The sequence below is a fragment of the Fibroporia radiculosa genome, assembly GCF_000313525.1.
Source record: "Fibroporia radiculosa TFFH 294 genomic supercontigs, scaffold80812, whole genome shotgun sequence".
NCBI classification, from domain to species: Eukaryota; Fungi; Basidiomycota; class Agaricomycetes; order Polyporales; family Fibroporiaceae; genus Fibroporia; species Fibroporia radiculosa.
Window position 1 is genome coordinate 46288 of NW_012133520.1, and position 18725 is coordinate 65012.

The window sequence follows — 18725 nt, forward strand, 5'->3', positions numbered from 1 at the left end:
ATGCCACATTAGATTACAGGAATACATCCGGAGAGCAACCATTGAATACAAAATGTCTAATATTTAGAACCAAAGGCTAGGTCGCAACCCAATTTTGTCGAGGACTCCTTTGAGAGTCTGTGGCATATACGTCCCTATAGATGTCGAGGTTTGTAGTCTGACCGGATGTCCACGTATCTCCATGCTAGAGACGGGTCAGTACGACGAAACAGCTAAGCATGAGCGGACATACTGGTATGCTGGTGATCCCTCAATCATCACTTCTAATCTCAGAAAAGGATGCTCTGGGTTCCGCGTGTCCACCTCAAAAGAGGACCTATAGCATCCACAAGTCAGGGTAGGGCAAAGCCGAGGGGCAGCCTACTAACCACTTATGATATCCTAGTGGGAGATACTTGATCACCTTCTCCTGGGGTACCTCTTCCATAACGGTGACAACTTCCTTTGTCCCGTTTTCGGCAGTCTGCACAACTTCGCGCTTCTTTAACACCGTGCCTTCACTTCGCATATTCAGCGTACGGATGAGAGGTACATAAAACATGCTCAGTGGGCTCGTCGATACCTCGAGCACCGAGAAGCTCGGATCCTCGCCCGTGAATTCAATCGCGCCGAATTCATGCCGGTCGCCAGAAATCACGATGACGTTGGGCACGGAGTGGAGAGCACTGAGTAATGCGCTCTTCTCGTAAACGAATGCAGCCCAAGTATCGATCTGACCCTCGTGCGTCCATAGCGAAGTGAATGGCACTGAAGAAACAAGGAACTTGAAGGTCGCCGTGTTATTCACCTGCAGCGCTAATCAGCCCGCAAGCGTGGAGTATCAACAGTCAAATACTACTCACCCTTCCCAGCCAGTCATACAGAGCACCCAACTGCTTGTCGCCCAGCATAGTGCGGCTAGCCTCATCGGTGACTTCAATGACCGATCGATATCGCCGCGTGTCCATGACGAAGAATGCAGCATCGCCGTATTGGAATTCGTAGTAGTTTTGACTCTCCCCAGCAGAATCATGATTTGATTGGGCATTATAGAGCGTGTAGGCATCGTTCGCACTCGGGAATGGGGGAGCTGAGTCGTTGCCATACCCTGCGAAGTTATTGATGATCTACATTATCGCTATTGTTAGGTCTGCTGGATATGAACCTTTATGAGAAGACAACTATACCTCGTGATCATCATAAAGGTGGAATATTGCTGTTCAAGGGATAAGCCCTCGCATATATGCGGACGTGGTGTGTACTTACGTAGATGCTCGTACACTCTCCTGAAACTGTCGCTCTGATAATTTCTCCTATACAGACGGCGATATGCCTCTTTATCGTCTCCAAAATACCATGGCACATCCGCATATATGAAGTCGCCCAACATGAGCATGAACTCAGTTGGTGGCTTCGGTTTTGTTGACAAACCGGGTTCCGTCGCGACAACCGGGTGATTGTGCGTCGGTGAAGGTGATTCTAGCACTGATGAGGAAGGTATCTCTGTCGACCCGGATTCAACAGGATCAGTTGTCCCCGTTGTCGCAGAAGAAATCGTTTCTGCCAAATCAGTCTCCTGCACTGCAGGCCACAAGTAGTCTGCAAGTAAGTCAAACCCGCGGATTCTACGGCCATGAAATGGTACATATGGATAATTTGGGATCAGACAAGATGAAGCGACGAAACGGAAGTGAGAACCGCTATGTAACAGTGAGTCGGGGAACGTGTGGAATCGAATTGGAGCTGTAGGATATGGAAGTACCGTCCCGTTTGTATCCTCAAGCTGGTCTGACATTTGGCATAAATGAGAAGCAAAAACTATGAGTGATTGAGTATCTCACATTCATACTCGGTGCTAGGCCAGAGGCCAGTTAACTTGACAGTCGCAACCCAATCATTTTCCGCGGTCAAATTTGCTGCGGGTCCCTCCTTCCAAAACTCATCGCTTGTGAACTCCGGACTGGTGACCTGCCTCCATGAGATCTGGACCATGCGCGATGTAGAATCGACGCCAGGATAGCGGACCACAATCTTGGCTGCATCGGAATAGACTGCCCCCACTCGTGAAAAGACTACATCTCGAGCATCGTCAAAGTAGGGGTACAGGAGAAGGTCTGTGGCAGCTGTGAATAGCAGAGTGTTGATTATAAGGTTGACGATGCGTAAGGAACGACTCGATGTTGGCAGCGAGAATATAAGCGCGAATAGAGGGCTGCTTGAGGATTGCGGCACCTGCCACCTTATAGGCAACAAATCGTTGGTGCGAAGAGATAAGTGACATACCTCCGAGACCGGTAATACCTTGATAGGTGCTACAGTATCTGTTGAAGCTTCGGTTTCCGGCTTAAGGTCAGAGACAGTCTCCTTTTTTGGCGTCTCCGCTACGCGACTAGTTGCAGGATAGGGTTGAAGGTAGAAGAGGACTAGATAAACAGGATATAGAGTAGCTATGGAATTTCTGAACAGATGATGGGGTGCCTATTACAGCGGGTAGGTGTTCAATGTCTAAACGACAGGGAAAATGATACTCACCACCCGAAGGAAGAGATATGTGACTATCCTAAACAGTGTCGACACTAGGGCTTGTGTACGAGCCAGCTTGGCCATTGCCGCGAATGGAGAACAATTTCGGCGTTGCGTTACTTCCAACTGTTATGGTTGTCGTCGTTAGGGTCGTAGTTGGTAAGCAATCCGTGTGCGGAGGAATGCGATCCGCCCGCTGCCTTTGCCCCCACAGCGCGCGCCATGGCTACATCATGAAGTCATCGCCCAAATCAGAGGGATAGACGCGCACGCGAGCAAGCTCTTGCGCGCAACCCAAGTCCACGACAAAATAGAAGAATAGCAAAAAGTCTCCTAATTTATATATATACTACAGTGCACAGTACGTATAATCCCCGCAAATGCCAGTCAAAAAGGAACGGCCGCAGCCGCATCATTATACAGCGACCTTTGCTTTCGCCACTGTTTTCCCCTTGATCTTAATTCCGAGAGAATTCTTCATATCCGTCTTCTTCTTCTTTGCTGGTGGGGCCCCGAACGACTTGGAGGATATCAGCGCTCGAGTATCTTCTGGTAACAAGTTCTTCAGCTCAGGCTCTACCCCCTCTGCCTTCCGTTTCATCGTTACCACCGGCGCAGGCGTATCCGACTCGGCGGACCCGCCAGAGCCAGCGCTATCAACCGGGATCTTGGCGAAGACCTCGCGCACCAGTTTCTCATCCTCTTCTTCTTGCCTTCTCCGTTCTCTGTCCTCCTCTGTCTCAATCTCCTCAACCCCAATTCGCTCCATCAAATCCACAGATTGCCCCACTCGTTCATTCCGCGCATTTCGCGCACGAATGTCTTGCAATGCATCTAGGATATCCATCTCTCGCTTTGAGTTAACGGTTCTATTCTCTAGCGCCTTCATTGGGTTGTTCTCTTCTTCCTCCAGCTTCGCCAATCGATCCTCTTCCTCAACTGCTCGCTCCTCTCGCCAAGGCTCAAAGTTTCGCGAAGCGCCGTGCTCGGCAGAATAGTCAGTATTCTTTGGATCCGTCTTGAAGGTGATCTCGGCGGAACACAAGGTACTACGACGAAGTGTCAGCGACACTCAACACCGCAAGGCACTCTCTACGTACCATTTGATATAGAAACGGAAAATCTTGATGCCATAGTAGTCCTCCCCTTCTACAGTCTCTTTCCGGGCGTTGAACTTCTTCCCTTTGTAGATATATTCTCCGCAAGTGTTACATCGCCTGCATCAGCCGAATGTCAGTGTTTTAAAACATATGTCAGAGAGGGCAAACGCACATAGAGAAGGGAGCCATCAGACGAACCACTTGTTGTGAATTCTTCGGCTGCTTCCTGCGAGGAATGAGGGCCGGATCGAAATCCGGGGGGAAGTACTTGTTCAAAACTTTGAAACAAAACTGTTAAACGTAGTCAAGCACTTTATGAGCGCAGATATCTCACCTTTTCGTTCAGACATGATAGGAAGATATTAGGGTAAACGGTGCTCTGTAGCGATAAGAGATGTAAGGATGGGACAAGATGTCCGAGTCCGCAAGTAGAGTGAGTAAGCCACAAGATGAGTTTGTTTCGGCTTGGTCCCGCGTCCAAAAGCCTTAGATTCAAACAACCGCTACGAAAAAGCGCTCGTGCACTAATGTCTCTCCAATTCTGGAAACCCGGCACAGTCGGGCCAGGCAGCTCTCTCGACCGCGCGACAGAAACTGAGGAAAATGTTGTCCCATCAGCACCTATATCGTCTTCACTATCTATCTCAGCAGCGCGGGAACGTCTTCCTATATTCAAACACAGTTTGTACCAGGTCTTGCGGAGCCGGTGTACTGTTGTTGATGTGTTTTCCAGGAGAGAAACTTTTATACTGTGTTGAGAAGTATGGGGTTGTAATTGTAGTGGGTCAAACTGGCTGTGGAAAGACGACTCGTCAGTGAGCTTGATATTTTCTCTAATTCTCTACTTACCGGCCTTTAGAACTTCCTCAATACCTACACGAGGCAGGCTGGTCCGCAGATGGAAACATAGTAGCGTGTACCCAGCCTAGACGTGTTGCAGCTACGTCGGTCGCCGGACGCGTCGCATCAGAGGTCGGCTCAATCCTAGGAGATGAGGTGAGTCTTTCACGCCCATGGACTCTGCAATCTCGTAAATGTTCCTCAGGTCGGCTACACCATCCGCTTTGAAGACGTTAGCGATAAGGAACGCACCCGAATACTCTATATGACGGATGGAATGCTCTTCCGCGAGACGTTGATCGACCCGCTGCTTAGCCGCTATAGCGTCATTATGGTTCGTGCTGTCGTCGTGCGCTTCACCCCCCGAGCTTATCCTAATGCATAGCATATAAGATAGATGAAGCGCACGAACGGAGCATCTATACGGATCTGATGCTTGGTATCCTGAAAAAGTAGGCAAGGAGCGGGGCTTTCATTTCCTGCTGTCTGAAACCCCTTCTGTAGGATCCGCCGCAAGCGGCCGTCCCTGCGACTAATCGTGTCTTCTGCAACGCTCGATGCAACGTCATTTCTGGACTACTTCACCGCAGGCAACTCGAGTGATGAAGCCACTATCGTTAGCTTGGAGGGACGTATGTATCCGGTCCAGTTGGCGTACCTGAAGGAGCCTGCACCAGATTATGTGCGCAAAGCCGCAGAAGTCGTATGGAATATCCATTTACAGGTAATTTAACGCGTTTTCGATTCGTGCCTGTGCTCATCAATCCACAGCAAGGTAGCGGTGACATCCTGGTCTTCCTCACAGGACGAGATGAGATAGAGCAATGTCTGGAAGATTTATCAGAAATGCTGCCGACGTGAGCGTGTTTCCTTCAGAGTCCGATTTCATCCCTGACGGCGCATGTAGCCTTCCACGCAATGCAATGCGTCTGAAGGTACTGGCATTGCACGCAGGTCTCACCACTGACGAACAGCTCGCGGTTTTCGAACCAGCTGAGCGTGGTACTCGCAAAGTCATCGTCTCTACTAACATTGCCGAGGTACGATAGCTTCACATTCCACTAGTGTATATATTCATCCAATATCATACAGGCTAGTGTTACTATCGATGGGATTAAATTCGTCATCGATTCTGGATTTGTCAAGGCATGTATATGACGATCATGCAGTCAATTCTAACCCTCACACGATGGTTAGATCCGCACCTATAATCCTTCTACCTCCCTATCCTCCCTCGTTACCATCCCCGTCTCCCAGGCATCCTCCACACAGCGCGCCGGCCGTGCAGGACGTACTTCTTCTGGCATCTGCTACCGGCTCTTCCCCGAAAGCGCATACACGAGACTCCCTTTGACGACTCCGCCCGAGATCACCCGCACGGATCTCACCACGCCCATTCTACAGCTCAAGTCGCTTGGGATTGACGACCTCATGAAGTTTGAGTGGGTCTCCGCGCCTCCGGCTGAGAGTGTTTTGCGCGCGCTCGAGGGGCTCTACGCTGCGGGGATGATAGGTGAGGATGGGCGGCTGACCCCTACAGGTGAGAAGGTTGCCGAATGTCCGGTGGAGGTAAATATTGCGCGGATGGTGTGTTGTCTGTCACTTCACTACGACGTGGCTAACTCGCCTTCACTGCTAGCTGTTCAGTTCCAAGGAGCACCAGTGTGGCGAAGAAATTTTGACAATTGCAGCCATGACGGCTATCCAAGTGCGTCGTGGTCGTGGTCATAGGATCACCGTCGCTCACATATTGCAGGACGTGTTTGTCATCCCGGATGGTGCGGCTGGTGCGCTGGCTGAATTGGAGCGCCGAAAGTTCACGGCAGAAGAAGGGGTAAGTAACATGAGCCTTCAATTGTCTGTCGTACACTGACCCTTCTCGTGCTATAGGATCACCTAACACTGCTGAATGGTGCGAACACCGCGTCCCCCAGTGATCACCTGTTCTGATGCTTCTTCAGCTTACAATGCGTTTACTCGCTACGGCAAGTCTTCCTCGTGGTGCAAATCGCATGCGCTGTCCTTCCGCGCCATGTCTCGCGCTATTTCCATCAGGGCACAGTTGAAGAAATACATGCAACGGTTCAATCTTCCTCTGGAAAGCTGCCAGGGGGATGCGAAGAGGTTGCGAAAATGCCTAGTCAGCGGATACTGGCGAAATGGCGCGCGGTGGGTGGCAGACGGAACCTATCGATCTGTACGAGGAGATACAGTACGTCAACGCTGCAACATTCGCATCTACAAAGCTTATTATGCTTTTGCCAGACGCTACACGTGCATCCCAACTCGGTTCTCTTCACGAGGAAGCCGCGGTCAGGGTGGGTGATTTTCCATGAGATGGAAGAGACTAAAAAGACTCAGTAAGCCTTTTTCCTATTTGAACCATGTCGGATGCTGATGGTGATCCTCAAAGGATACGAGTACTTACAGAGATTGAATCAGACTGGTATGTCATGGTATTCTGTCACTCCGAATCACGACTGACCTTGCACAGGCTGTTGGAACACGGGCACAAGTACTATGACAAGCGGACAGGTGCATCCGTATCTCAGTAGGGCCATATTGTATTATAGTGTTACGTGTAGTCTTGAATGAACTTGCCTTGCTTTCGTCTCATTTTGTCGAACGCCCAATCCTACACCTTCCATAAGGGGCAATCGGAGCGTCCTCGCGTCCTCGCGCTGGCCGTGGCCGCGCCTGCAGCAGCCACATTCACCATCCACCTCCCGCCTACTGCCAGCACCAATGGGTGCGGGTCAATCCACGCCCCATGCCGACGAGAAGGTCTTCTCTTCAGAGATCCCCATCCAGGTGCGCACTCCCCCCCTCGCCTCCGCGCGCTTGCTGCTCACCTCCCGCAGTTCTCGCAAGATGTCGTGAACCAGCTGTCCGACCACACGGCCTCGCCCGACCCGCCGCCAGAGCGGCAGTCGTCCATCGACGCGCACGTCCGCTCGCGCATCCAGGCGGAGCTCGCGCGGCTGCGTGAGGAAGAGGCACAGGTGAAGACGGAGATCGAGCGTGCGCTCGAGAAGGAGAACCTCGACCGCGAGCGTGAGATGGCCGGCGCGGCGAGTACGGAGGAGGGTGAAGAGGGCATCGCTGGCAGCGTGAAGAGTAGTGCGGCGCTGATGGGCGACCTGGAGGAGGTGAGGAAGAAGGTGGAGCGATTCCATTCGAGGCATGAGCTGGAAGGCTACGCCGCGGTGCAAGCGAAGGGAGAGGCGGTCGTCTCGTGTTACAAGTACGTTGAACGGTCTCTGATACACGGTATCCTGCTGAGTGGCCTTTGCAGAAACCATGCATCGACACCACTAGACTGCTGGCGAGAAGTCAGCGAATTCAAGACATCCGTTGCACAAGTAGAGCAGGTGTGTCTCCCTCCCACTTGTGTGACCTACATGCAAGCTAACGAAACCAAAGCAATATGTTCATTCACTACGATAGTAATTCGTCGTCATACAGTTGAGTCGGTATCACTACAGCAGTGCATGAGTACAACAGATCAGAACTACGTCGTGCCACGACCATTAGTGCTACTACATCAAACTCCAGGATACAAGTGTCAAAAACGTGATAAGTCATCAGTAGTCCAAGCAATGCTAAATGTCCAAAACGAAGGTACGTCATCATCAATAGCCGCATAATAATTTCGGTGTGCAGAGGGGCACCTTCCGGGGTTCACGCGGACTGTTTTGGACCTGGTCCCTCTTCGCCACCGTACGCATAGCCGACAGGTTCGCTGGGCATCTCATCACCCTGTGAGTACGTCGACACCTCGCTCATTTGCGAGAGGCGATTTCGCTCTAGATCGTTGTTCGCCCTGTGGCGATTGGCCGACAGCGGAAGATAGTTGCCCAGCCACGAGCGGCGGGGGTCCAGATGGCCCAGCGCGGCCATGACCAAACTCGTCGAGACACGCGTTTGACGCTCCTCGCCGCTCTCCGCGGAGTAGGCCGAGATGGAACTCGCAGCAGAACGTTTGTGTGCCAGAGACCGCTTGACGAACGGCTGAACGGACGGAGAGGGAGCGGGGTCGACAGGCGACCGCGGCTCTGAATGAGGCGATCCGTGAAGCAGTGGGGCTTGTTCATTTCGCGGGCTACCCTGGGCGAGGGGACTTGGGCGCGCTGGCCTGTATGGTGGTAAGGAACCGCTCTGAAGGGGCGGAACGTCCCCTGGTAGATAAATGAATAGATCATCTCGCTAGTATCGGAGAAGACCACATACGAGAGAGAGACAGTTTTGGTTCGTCCGTATAGGCCTTCAAGGTAGTCTGTGTGGACGAGGAGGTGCTCGGGACAAACGTGACCCTCCTCGCATTGCGAGACGAAGCAGATGAGGGGGGGAGATGCGTGTACGACGCGGACGCCGCATTCCGACGGGTGTTTTCCTTGACCTGCATGTTTGCGAGCTGCGCAAGACCACAAGTGAGCAACAAACGACCAGCATGTCGAGGCAGATCGCGCACCGCCTCTTTGCGATCCCTGTCGCGCTGCCGCTTGATGCAACGACCCCACCATGTCCATATGACGACTATAGCGACGGCGAGGAAGACGCCGCCGGCTGTCCCCCCCGCGATCGCGGCTACTGGGACAGAGGATTTTGAAGATGAGCCGGCGGCGGTGGAGCCTGTCGGGAGAGGAGTGCCCGAGTATATGGTGGTGGTGATGATCCTAGGAGAGGAGCTGAACGAGGTGGCGTAGGACACAGCGCCCTGCGAGGACTGGGTTCCATTCGACGCGGGTGCGCTCATCCGAGTCCGAGGCGACGATGGCAGTATGCTACAAGCGAGGAATACTTACGGCGGGGGGGGGGCAACAGAGAGGAGTCCGGAATCCGGAGTATCGATGCTAGGCTGAGACAGCCTCGTGCTCTCTCACTCACACCCAGACTGACAACCGTGCCGGAAGCTGTGTTGTAGCCCAACGGACCACACTGCATACAGAGTATTGCCAGCCAAATAATAATACTACAAGCACAAGTACTATCCGTACATCAATCGCACACCCCGGTTTCGTCATGCAGCCGCAGCAACAGCCTCGACGTTCCCATCGTCGGCGTCCCCCAGCTCCGCCAGGGCAGCCTCGTTCATTGCCTCCGCCTCCACCATGACCTTCTCCTCCAGTGCGGCAACCCGCGCCTGCGACTCTCTCCGCTCTGTCTCAAGCTCGGCATAGCGCTCCTGCAGCATTCGCTCACGCCGCTCAAGCTTTTCTACCTCCTCCCCTAGCGCCGAGACCCGCCCCGGACCAGTGGCGGACTCGTTCGTCCGCAGCCGCACAAAGCTCTCGTACTCGAGTCTCACCTTCATCATCTCCTCGAATGCGCCCGTGACTCGCTCCGCGAGTGCCTTCGATCGGGCCTGATATCCTCCGAGTGTGACGGTAAGCTTCTTCTCCGACTTAGCTGCCTTACTGGCCTCCTTCGCCATATCTTGTCGGCAGTCATCGAGCAGCGCGCTCAGCCCGGCCATTCGCTGCTCTTCAGACAGCGTCTCCGGGCTGACCCAGGTCTTCGAGGCAGCATCGTATGCTAATTGTTGCCGCACATGCACCCACGACGCCGAATCGTCCGCCTCGTCCAGGCCCGATAACGCCGCAATCCCCTGCTTCATCGTCTCCTCACCTGCCCCAGGATAGCCTAGAGTGATCGCAAGCTCCTCGTGAATTGCCAACTTGGCCTGGTCCACTGAGTCGTCCGGTGGCATCTGGTACGAAGACAGTGTGCTGCCAGGATGGACTGTCCCGGGGATAGGATGGGCTATGGTATCATGCACGAGGAGACTTGCCAGCTCCGCATGCACGAGCTTCTCCGCTGCTGCAAATTCCGACGGCTCTTCGTTGAGCGAGAGGTCCTGCAGTAAGTGTTCGATCTGAACTCGGGCTGGTCGAGGAAGTCCCCGCTGAACAACCTGCGACCTCCGGGCAAGAGCCCTTCGCTCTTCCTCTTCCCGCTGGCGCCTCATCCTCGCGTCGCGATCACCCGCATCTTCCTCCTGAGGCTTCGAGCCTTCCGTCGCCTCTTCTTCTTCCTCTTCCGGAACAAGTAGTTCGAAGTTATTTTCTGGTTTCGGTAACCTCATGAATCCCGCCTTGAGCGCGTGCTTCGCGGACATCATGCGAAGCCGCTCTTCGCGAGGAGTATCGCCAACAGAGAATTGATCGTTGGGGTTAATACTTAATGTATCTCGCGTTGCCTGAATGTCTCGAGGCGTTGCAGAAGAGTCCGCCCCTCCCACACGTGAAGGGGTCGCCAGGGGATTGGGTGTGAATGCGACCTGATGCCGTGGCGTTGCGCCTCCAAAACCGGTACCTCCAGCGGGGTCAGCATGCAATGGAGTATTCTCGTCCCCGAGTAGTGGGGTCTGTGCCATGGTCATGTTGCGTAGGTTGCGAGCCTCAGACAAAACATTGTCGTCTGCGAGAGTTCGTATAATTAGCGCGAAGAATTACTTGATCTGTCAAACGAAACGTACGTTGAGGTGCAGCGCGAGGTGTTCGTGCCATACGCGCCCTCTCGAGCCCGTCGTAATCGCTAAGCAACTGCGTACTTGCATCGATCCCGCCTGCGACCAACGCCTTCGCGTTCTCCCCTGCCCTACCAATTTTAACGATGTCTTCCAACTCGGCCTCTCCAACTTGGGCTGCAGGTAACGCGAGCTTCCGCCGTCGCCCGATTGATTCTGCGTCCTTCAACTTCTGAATCTGGGCGTCACGCGCAGCAACGAACTTCGTCTGATGCGGCCCATCTCCACCCTCCTTGCCGTTCGTTTTCCGCTGTCGCTTTCTTCGTTCAGCTTCCTCTTCATCAGGTTTGCGCTTGTTCTCCAGCCTGCGAAGACTTTGTCCAACGGGTGCAGTCGTAGCGCGGGCTTGCTCGTCAGCGGTGTCGTAAAACCCTGGCGCAGGTTTCTTCTCGAACGGAATATCTGCATTATACTATTTGGACACTATTTAGCAACGACACAGCATCATAAAACGAGCTTCAGCTTACGTCCATGCCTTTCTTCTTTGACTTATGGCGCATACTATATTATGATTGAGATTCCGGTATCCAAAAGGGAATTTCCAGAGCACTTACATGATACCGGCTGCCTTCAGCTCTCGTTTCTTTTGCAGCACAGCCAATCGTCTCGCCTCTTCCAGCTGACGCTCTCGAGCCTTCCTCTTCGCCTTCTTGCCCTGCGTGTTCGCTAGACGAGCGCGCGCCTCGGACAGCATCTCCTTCTCTATAGCAAGACTGTAAGCCTACATTGAAAACTCATACAACGTCGAGGCACGCACCATCCTCGTCCATGTCAATGGGATCCGGACGCGCAGGCTTGGTCTCAGGGTCTGGGTCAATCTCGCCAGGTCGTAGTCTCCGAACGTCGTCAGCACTAGGACCCGCTTCATCACCCGGACCCGCCAATCCCAGCTCTTCGTTTTCCTTGGCCTCCGCTTCATCCAGAAGCTTTTGATATCGCTCGAGACACTGCGTTGCTGTTCGGCCGACGATGGGAGCTATGGTTCTCCATTGCGTTGGCATAAGTTTTGCCAGGTGCAATAACTTCTCGTCCTCCGTCTTCGGTACAGATTCAATCACATAATTCCTACGGAGTTAATCTCAAAGTCGTACCTTGGACCACTCCGTCTTCTTGATTGACGGATCCAGCCACTCGTACCATCGCGCTTTGCATTGCTTCGGTGTCTTGCGCACCAAGAGTGACGAAATACGTGCCCTTGACGAAGAATTCACGGGTTTGATATAGAAATGAAGAAACGCTGTCGACTTACCATTGATTTTTGCCATACTTTGCAATAGCGGCCTTTAGAACTTCATCCTCCGTGTTCTGTAGAGCATGAATTAGCAGTACTTACACAGGTGCATGGATACTGGCATACCTTCCAAACACCACCCTTTATGATGATGCGGACCATGTAAGTGCAACCAGAGATGACAGTGCAATGTACGTCGTGCTCGAGCTCGTCGAAGGAGCTTTCAATTGGCGCCGGGATAGCAAGCGAGCGTGTTCAAGCGAGTGCTTACATAAGATTTATATCACGTGCGGAGATCTGTTATGTGTCGCGGCCAGCCTCTTGCATTATCACGATCCTTTCATAAGTTGTAGCAAGCTCACTGGAAGTCTGGCTATGATACTGAAGCTATGCGATTTAGGAAAATTTTCCCAGGATAAAGAATTTTAGTGTTGATTTCCTCGGTCATAGCACACTGAGTTTCTGCAAATCACAGTGGAGTATGAGTTTTTCTTGGCAGGTTCAAATACCACGAGTCGGCATCCCTGGAGAGGATTTGCATGTGTGATGTCCCTTTGAAGCTAACGATTATCAGTCAAGTTGACTTGACTCTCTTAGCAATTGGGGTTGCGAAAAAATCGATCAGGATCAAGCACTTCCAGCAGCTGTTCGTATTGCGGCTTCAACTGACGTTGTGATCCTGGTCGCAGGATTGAACACTGATTGGGAGTATGAGGGGTTTGAGAGGGAAACGTTGTACTTGCCTGGTCGCACGAATAAGCTTATTGCGCGTGTGGCAAAGGTGAACACAAATACAATCGTTTGTATTCAAGCTGTACAGTGTAAAGGATGCTGGCCGTTGCTCTGGTGTTGTAAACGCTAAATGACCTTCTGTGAGGCAGGGCTCTGCAGTGTCGATGCCGTGGGTTGACGACGTCAGTGGAGTAATACAAGCATGGCATCTGGGAAATGAGGTCGGGAATGCGCTTGCAGACATCATGTTTGGGAATGTAAACCCAAATGGTCGCCTTCCTCTCACTTTGCCTGCGCGCAAGCAAGACATTCCGGCGTATCCCAATATGCGATGTGAACACGGCAAGATTCATTATCGAGAAGATCTTTTTGTTGGGTACAAGTACTATCAGGCGAGACGCCCAGCGCCATTGTTTCCCTTTGGGTGGGTGCTATGTGCCTATTGCACTCAGACGTTAATAACCTGACCATCTTTTTTCTTCAATGCACTAGATTTGGCTTGTCGCACACGATATTCACTTACTCAAACTTTCAAATCGTCGGACCCACCTCCTATGATGCGTCCCTTGGTGTTACCGTCTCCGTAATCATTGCGAGCGACGGTCAAATGGTTGGGTCTGCGGTCAAGTGTATGTCGCCGTACCTGAGACCGACCTCACGACACCTCGACTGCAGCTACGTGGGTTTACGAAAAGTTCATAACATTTTGTCTGGTAATTCTAAGGGGAACTTCATTTGGACAAATACTCCGTCTCCTTCTGGGATCCTACAGAACAGACTTGGGTCGCAAAGGCCGGGATCTATGAAATACCAGTAGGTAGAAACAGTGCCGATTTGATCTGTGTGGTACGTTCGAGCTCAAGGAAAGTTTTGTGTGGAGTGGCTTGTAAATCGCATGGAATGTAATGCGTAACAACAAGGAATGTGTCGCGTCTTCGTTCGAACCGTTGAAAAGCGTTTATCGTCAAAACTACAATTCAAAGGTGACGTCAAAAACTGATCGAATTAATACAAACGTGTAACCTTAAGAACAAGATTTTCCCCTTAAGATTCCACTCCTACACTACTCCCTGAAGAATACTAATAATACTAGTATTTCTGTTTTATCAAGCACCAGGATCATTAGTCATGCAAAATCTCATGACTGGCCTGCAAACAGCCCTTCAACGGCAGAATTAGCCCTGGGGGTATCATCCCTCCCATCTCGTCTGTTGCAATAATTCCCATCAAATGATTCACTCAAATTTATGTTCATCATACCTCTGGATTTGCCTTGAATTCTTCGTATAGTTTGCGATTGAAAAAACTGATTTCGGTCTCGTTTTCTTTGCGTAGAGGAAGTCGGGGTCAGAGATAGAGCTACAGAGAGTGCGCCAGGGAGATACTGACCAAAGCCGTAATCGGACAGGATTTTGGTGTCATCATCAAGTATCCAGTCGTCGTGATCCAGATTGATGATTAAGTTTGTCGTCTAAGGGAAGCCGTGAATTCTAGCACTAATAGGGTATCAAACATTATACTTTGGCACCATGAGCTTTCGTGTACAGCTTGAGGGTATCTGAGAGTCGATCAGCTTTGTCGTATCTGTATTTGAGGATGGCCTCACCGATAGTTGCATTGCGGTAGGGCTTCCAACCGGGCTGGGTCTGTACAGCTAAAACGCACCGCTCACAGGGAGAGGGGTAGATGGGATGAGCAATTGCTTGGTACCTTGGCGTGCTATCTCTTTAAGCTGGCCTACTGTTGTCTGTTCGAGATTTACGTTGTGGAGAACGAGACTACGCTCGGTGCGAAATTCGAAAGACTTGATAATGCGGATGGTAAGTGTCGCGGCGGTTTTTGGTATGGCAAGATTAGTGGGAACGTCCGAGATTTCATCCGTGCGCGTTGAAGACATTGTCACTTATGCGTAGTGAAAATCGAGACGAGGTGGAAGGACCGCAGCGTAAAGAGGGACTCAGCAAGAATGGGTTCGAGCCAATCGCCGCTTCGGCCCGGAGAGCGGAGCGCCCGAGGCTGATTCAATCTAGAGGGACTCAACTTCGAGTTCAGATGTCAAGTCTAACTCTGACCATGAGTGAGCGATACCGACCACGTTCAATGCACATTCTGACTCAAGATTGTCTCAAACCTTTCAGACGCCGCTTGCATGGGCTGGGCTTCCCCGCAGTGATCGTGGATCTAGAAGGTAAATACTCATTTGGTTCGCCGCTGCACCGCGATCCGCAACATTAGCATCCATGTATCACACTCCACCACCACAAGACGCGTGTGGATGTTCGCATTTACGCTCGACGCCGTTGACCGCAGCTCCAGGCTGTACACATGACATGAGTAAGTCTTCCTCATCGTCTCCGTGAGCGAACGGGAGGTCTTTACATCTGACCTTTCAGCCGAGGTTTTCCCGCGCTATGGCTTTCGATGTGCAATATAAGAGAACGGCGACCTTTCCAAAAGCCTGTTCTGAGTGTGAATCACCTACCAGAGATCAGCCATGCCCACCTCGCGCTCGTTTCTCAGTGCCTCCATCCCCGAGCTCGTGAACAAGCTATCTACTGAGGAAAAGATTGCTCTACTCGGTGCTCCCAATTGGTGGAATACCAATGCGGTGGAACGCCTTGATATACCCGCTATCCGAATGAGCGATGGCCCGAATGCGAGTTCAGATCTCTTCGTTCTCTCGTCGCTTCAATTCTAACAGTTGTACAGGGCGTTAGAGGATCATCACATTTCGTTTCGACACCCGCTCAGTGCCTTCCTGTACGCCCTGTGATCTCAGCTTAGTTTTGCACCTCTCATATCTCTCAGTGTGCTACTTCAATGGCGTCAACTTTTGACGTAGATTTGATACGTCAAGTGGGTGTATTCCTCGCCGAAGAAACTAAAATCAAGTCCTCCGTGATCCTGCTTGCCCCAACATGCAACATTCAGCGGAACCCTCTAGGCGGGCGTGCATTTGAGTCATTTTCAGAAGATCCTCATCTCTCTGGTATGTACAAGTAGTGTCTATAGTCAAATCGACTCCTTAGAATGAACAAGGCACACTCGCCGGCGCCTATGTCGAGGGTCTCCAATCTCAAGGGATCGCTTCTACAATCAAACATTTTGTCGCCAACGATCAAGAGCACGAGCGCACGGCGGCCGAATCAGTCATCTCAGACCGTGCTCTACGCGAGGTTTATCTATATCCGTACGTTCAGTTTCTCGCTTTCTTTTACAGTGCTGATTTCCAAAGCTAGATTCATGTTGGCTCAGAAGATGGCACAGCCTTGGGCGTTCATGACTTCGTCAGTTCCTATTATATCTTTTTTTTTTTTCATATTCATTTTGCATTCACACGTCCGTGGGTGTAGGTATGGACGTATTGGAGGAGTTCATTGCTCTGAAAATACTGAGCTCCTGCAAGGAATCCTCAGAGAAGAGTGGGGATTTGATGGTATCGTAATGAGCGACTGGTATGTTAAAGAGCCATATCCTTCTACTGATTGATCGGTGAATGTTCGTTCCAGGTATGGAACCTATAGCGTCGACCTTGGAGTCAATGCAGGCCTGGACCTCGAGATGCCTGGACCTCCGCGATGGCGCACATCGCTTCTCATGACGCATATGTTATCATCCCAAAAGATTTTACCGTCCATGCTCGATAAACGAGTGGGCACGATGTTGGAATTTATTCAACGCCAAGCGCGCCGGAACCCAGAAATCGTCTATGGAGATGGCATAGAGCGAACTAAAGATACTAAGGAAGGGCGTGAATTTTGCCGAAAGCTTGCTGGTGCGGGGACGGTCGTGCTAAGGAACGAGAAGAAAATTTTGCCCATCAAGGCAGGGAACGTCAAAAAGGTGGCTTTGATCGGTCCGAACATGAAAGGGCGCGTAATTTCGGGTGGTGGTTCTGCTGCCCTCAAGCCAAGCTATGTTATTTCACCATATGAAGGATTAGTTTCCAATGCGCCTTCGGGCCTCGAATTTCATTATGAAGTTGGATGCTATTGTGAGCGGGTCCTGCTCTCGAGATTCTGCATACATCGACTGACGATTTGTTTTCGTTCGCTAATGGTAATATCTGGCAGCACATAAATACTTACCCACGCTTGAGAGACACCTCACGACTAGCACCGGAGAGTCGGGTTGGACTTGCACATTCTACAATGCAGATACGCAAGGCAATCCGACGGGAAATGCCGTCGCGGATTTCCGCTTGACTGACACGCGAATTAGGCTAAACGACTTCCTCCCAGAGGGGTTAGCATCGACATGGACGATTAAGTTGCAAGGCTTTTTAACGGTTGACAGCACAGCAACATATCAGCTTGGTCTTACCGTCGCGGGTCGAGCAAGACTGTTCATAGACGGCGAGCTTATCGTCGATAACTGGACGAAGCAGAAGCCTGGTGAATTCTACTACGGGTTTGTGATACTTAAACAGCTACACTTGTCACATGTACTGAGTTATATGATAGCCAAGGCACGGTGGAAGAGATTGGCGATGTTGAATTGACTGCGGGGAAAGCCATGAGCATTTTGGTTGAATATACTAATACGAGTCCTCCGGATGGTCCAGAAGCTGATAGGTCTCAACCTGCACTCATGCGGGGATTGGTACGTAGAATGATGTGTTTCCGTGCGTATCTTGCGCTGAACTTGATTTTTCATTAGCGTTTGGGAGGATGCGAGAAAATTGATCCCGACCAGGCGATGCAGGCCGCAGTCGATTTGGCGACTTCATCAGATGTTGTTATTTTGGTCGCAGGATTGTCACCAGACTGGGAGAGTGAAGGGTTTGATAGGCAGACACTCGATATGCCGGGGCGCACGAACGAATTGATCTCACGGGTCGCTCGGGCCAATCCGAACACGGTCGTCTGTGTGCAGGCGGTAAGCATTGGTATCGTCGATCATTGAAATAGGCGCTGAATAACTTGAAACAATGGCTGCACAGGGCTCTGCGGTATCGATGCCTTGGGTCAATGACGTCAACGGGATTATTCAGGCTTGGTACCTTGGAAATGAAGTAGGCAATGCACTTGCAGATATCGTCTACGGATACGTGAATCCTAGCGGCCGGCTTTCGCTTACGCTCCCGGTGCGAAAGGAAGACATCCCTGCATATCTGAACATGCGCAGCGAGCGGGGGAAGATACATTATCGGGAAGATTTATTTGTAGGATACAAATATTACCAGGCAAGAGGTGTCGCACCGCTGTTTCCCTTCGGGTATGGGCATCTCATCCTGGATCAAGTACCTTCCGCTAATGTGTTATGTTTCTCAGCTTTGGCCTGTCGTATACAACGTTCAGCTTCTCGAATCTCGCGATCAGAGGTCCCCAGTCTCATGACACCTCCTTTGGCCTCGACGTCTCTGTGACAGTCACCAATGATGGTCCGCTTGACGGCTCCGAAGTGGTTCAGGTCTATGTCGCAGCACCCGAGACAGATGTTACGACGCCTAGACTGCAGTTACGCGGATTCACCAAAGTTCATAATATCGTTTCTGGTAGATCTCAGCAGGCGACAATCCGCCTGGATAAGTATGCTGTGTCCTTCTGGGACCCTGCTGAACGAGCTTGGAGCGCGCGAGCTGGGGTGTATGAAGTGCTTGTAGGGAAGAACAGCGCAGATATTTTACTTCGCGACACTTTCGAGCTCAATCAAAGCTTCGTGTGGAATGGTTTGTAAGCGTAGCTGTATTATTAGGCTTGGAAATATCGATGCTTCAAGCTTGTTCTTCATCCTCGTTCATGCTCCGAGTGTCACGTCATGGTATATATGTCACAGTGCAATTATTAGG

General features: G+C 51.5%; 7 protein-coding genes across 7 annotated transcripts; 2 read left to right on the forward strand and 5 right to left on the reverse strand.

Moving 5' to 3' along the window:
• Positions 1–63: 63 nt before the first annotated feature.
• On the reverse strand, positions 64–2586 carry FIBRA_08339 (uncharacterized protein; the record flags this gene model as incomplete). The annotated part of the gene is made up of 9 exons (XM_012329985.1): positions 64–184; positions 233–316; positions 369–787; positions 843–1106; positions 1167–1195; positions 1246–1767; positions 1821–2211; positions 2263–2457; positions 2512–2586. The coding sequence occupies 9 exons, from the start codon at positions 2584–2586 to the stop codon at positions 64–66; spliced, it is 2100 nt and encodes a 699-aa protein (XP_012185375.1).
• A 331-nt stretch (positions 2587–2917) lies between these two features.
• Positions 2918–3952, reverse strand: FIBRA_08340 (uncharacterized protein; the record flags this gene model as incomplete). The annotated part of the gene is made up of 4 exons (XM_012329986.1): positions 2918–3551; positions 3603–3719; positions 3775–3880; positions 3937–3952. 4 exons carry the CDS (start codon positions 3950–3952, stop codon positions 2918–2920), a joined length of 873 nt encoding a protein of 290 aa, XP_012185376.1.
• A 177-nt stretch (positions 3953–4129) lies between these two features.
• FIBRA_08341 (uncharacterized protein) lies at positions 4130–7889 on the forward strand (the record flags this gene model as incomplete). Its single annotated transcript, XM_012329987.1, has 21 exons — positions 4130–4283; positions 4336–4413; positions 4462–4598; positions 4648–4776; positions 4836–4894; positions 4947–5166; positions 5214–5299; positions 5350–5482; positions 5535–5582; positions 5640–6029; positions 6082–6150; positions 6199–6276; positions 6333–6354; positions 6404–6654; positions 6708–6802; positions 6856–6888; positions 6937–6993; positions 7094–7253; positions 7304–7686; positions 7738–7813; positions 7866–7889. 21 exons carry the CDS (start codon positions 4130–4132, stop codon positions 7887–7889), a joined length of 2682 nt encoding a protein of 893 aa, XP_012185377.1.
• A 234-nt stretch (positions 7890–8123) lies between these two features.
• Positions 8124–9198, reverse strand: FIBRA_08342 (uncharacterized protein; the record flags this gene model as incomplete). Its single annotated transcript, XM_012329988.1, has 3 exons — positions 8124–8620; positions 8673–8856; positions 8914–9198. 3 exons carry the CDS (start codon positions 9196–9198, stop codon positions 8124–8126), a joined length of 966 nt encoding a protein of 321 aa, XP_012185378.1.
• Positions 9199–9462: 264 nt separating this feature from the next.
• FIBRA_08343 (uncharacterized protein) lies at positions 9463–12364 on the reverse strand (the record flags this gene model as incomplete). The annotated part of the gene is made up of 8 exons (XM_012329989.1): positions 9463–10862; positions 10921–11383; positions 11439–11472; positions 11526–11673; positions 11729–12008; positions 12063–12165; positions 12221–12276; positions 12329–12364. 8 exons carry the CDS (start codon positions 12362–12364, stop codon positions 9463–9465), a joined length of 2520 nt encoding a protein of 839 aa, XP_012185379.1.
• A 1824-nt stretch (positions 12365–14188) lies between these two features.
• On the reverse strand, positions 14189–14831 carry FIBRA_08344 (uncharacterized protein; the record flags this gene model as incomplete). Its single annotated transcript, XM_012329990.1, has 5 exons — positions 14189–14259; positions 14324–14405; positions 14455–14492; positions 14541–14588; positions 14645–14831. The coding sequence occupies 5 exons, from the start codon at positions 14829–14831 to the stop codon at positions 14189–14191; spliced, it is 426 nt and encodes a 141-aa protein (XP_012185380.1).
• Positions 14832–15428: 597 nt separating this feature from the next.
• FIBRA_08345 (uncharacterized protein) lies at positions 15429–18613 on the forward strand (the record flags this gene model as incomplete). The annotated part of the gene is made up of 12 exons (XM_012329991.1): positions 15429–15608; positions 15644–15694; positions 15743–15923; positions 15974–16124; positions 16174–16209; positions 16288–16389; positions 16444–16928; positions 17008–17344; positions 17398–17536; positions 17594–17812; positions 17877–18151; positions 18208–18613. 12 exons carry the CDS (start codon positions 15429–15431, stop codon positions 18611–18613), a joined length of 2562 nt encoding a protein of 853 aa, XP_012185381.1.
• Positions 18614–18725: the final 112 nt, after the last annotated feature.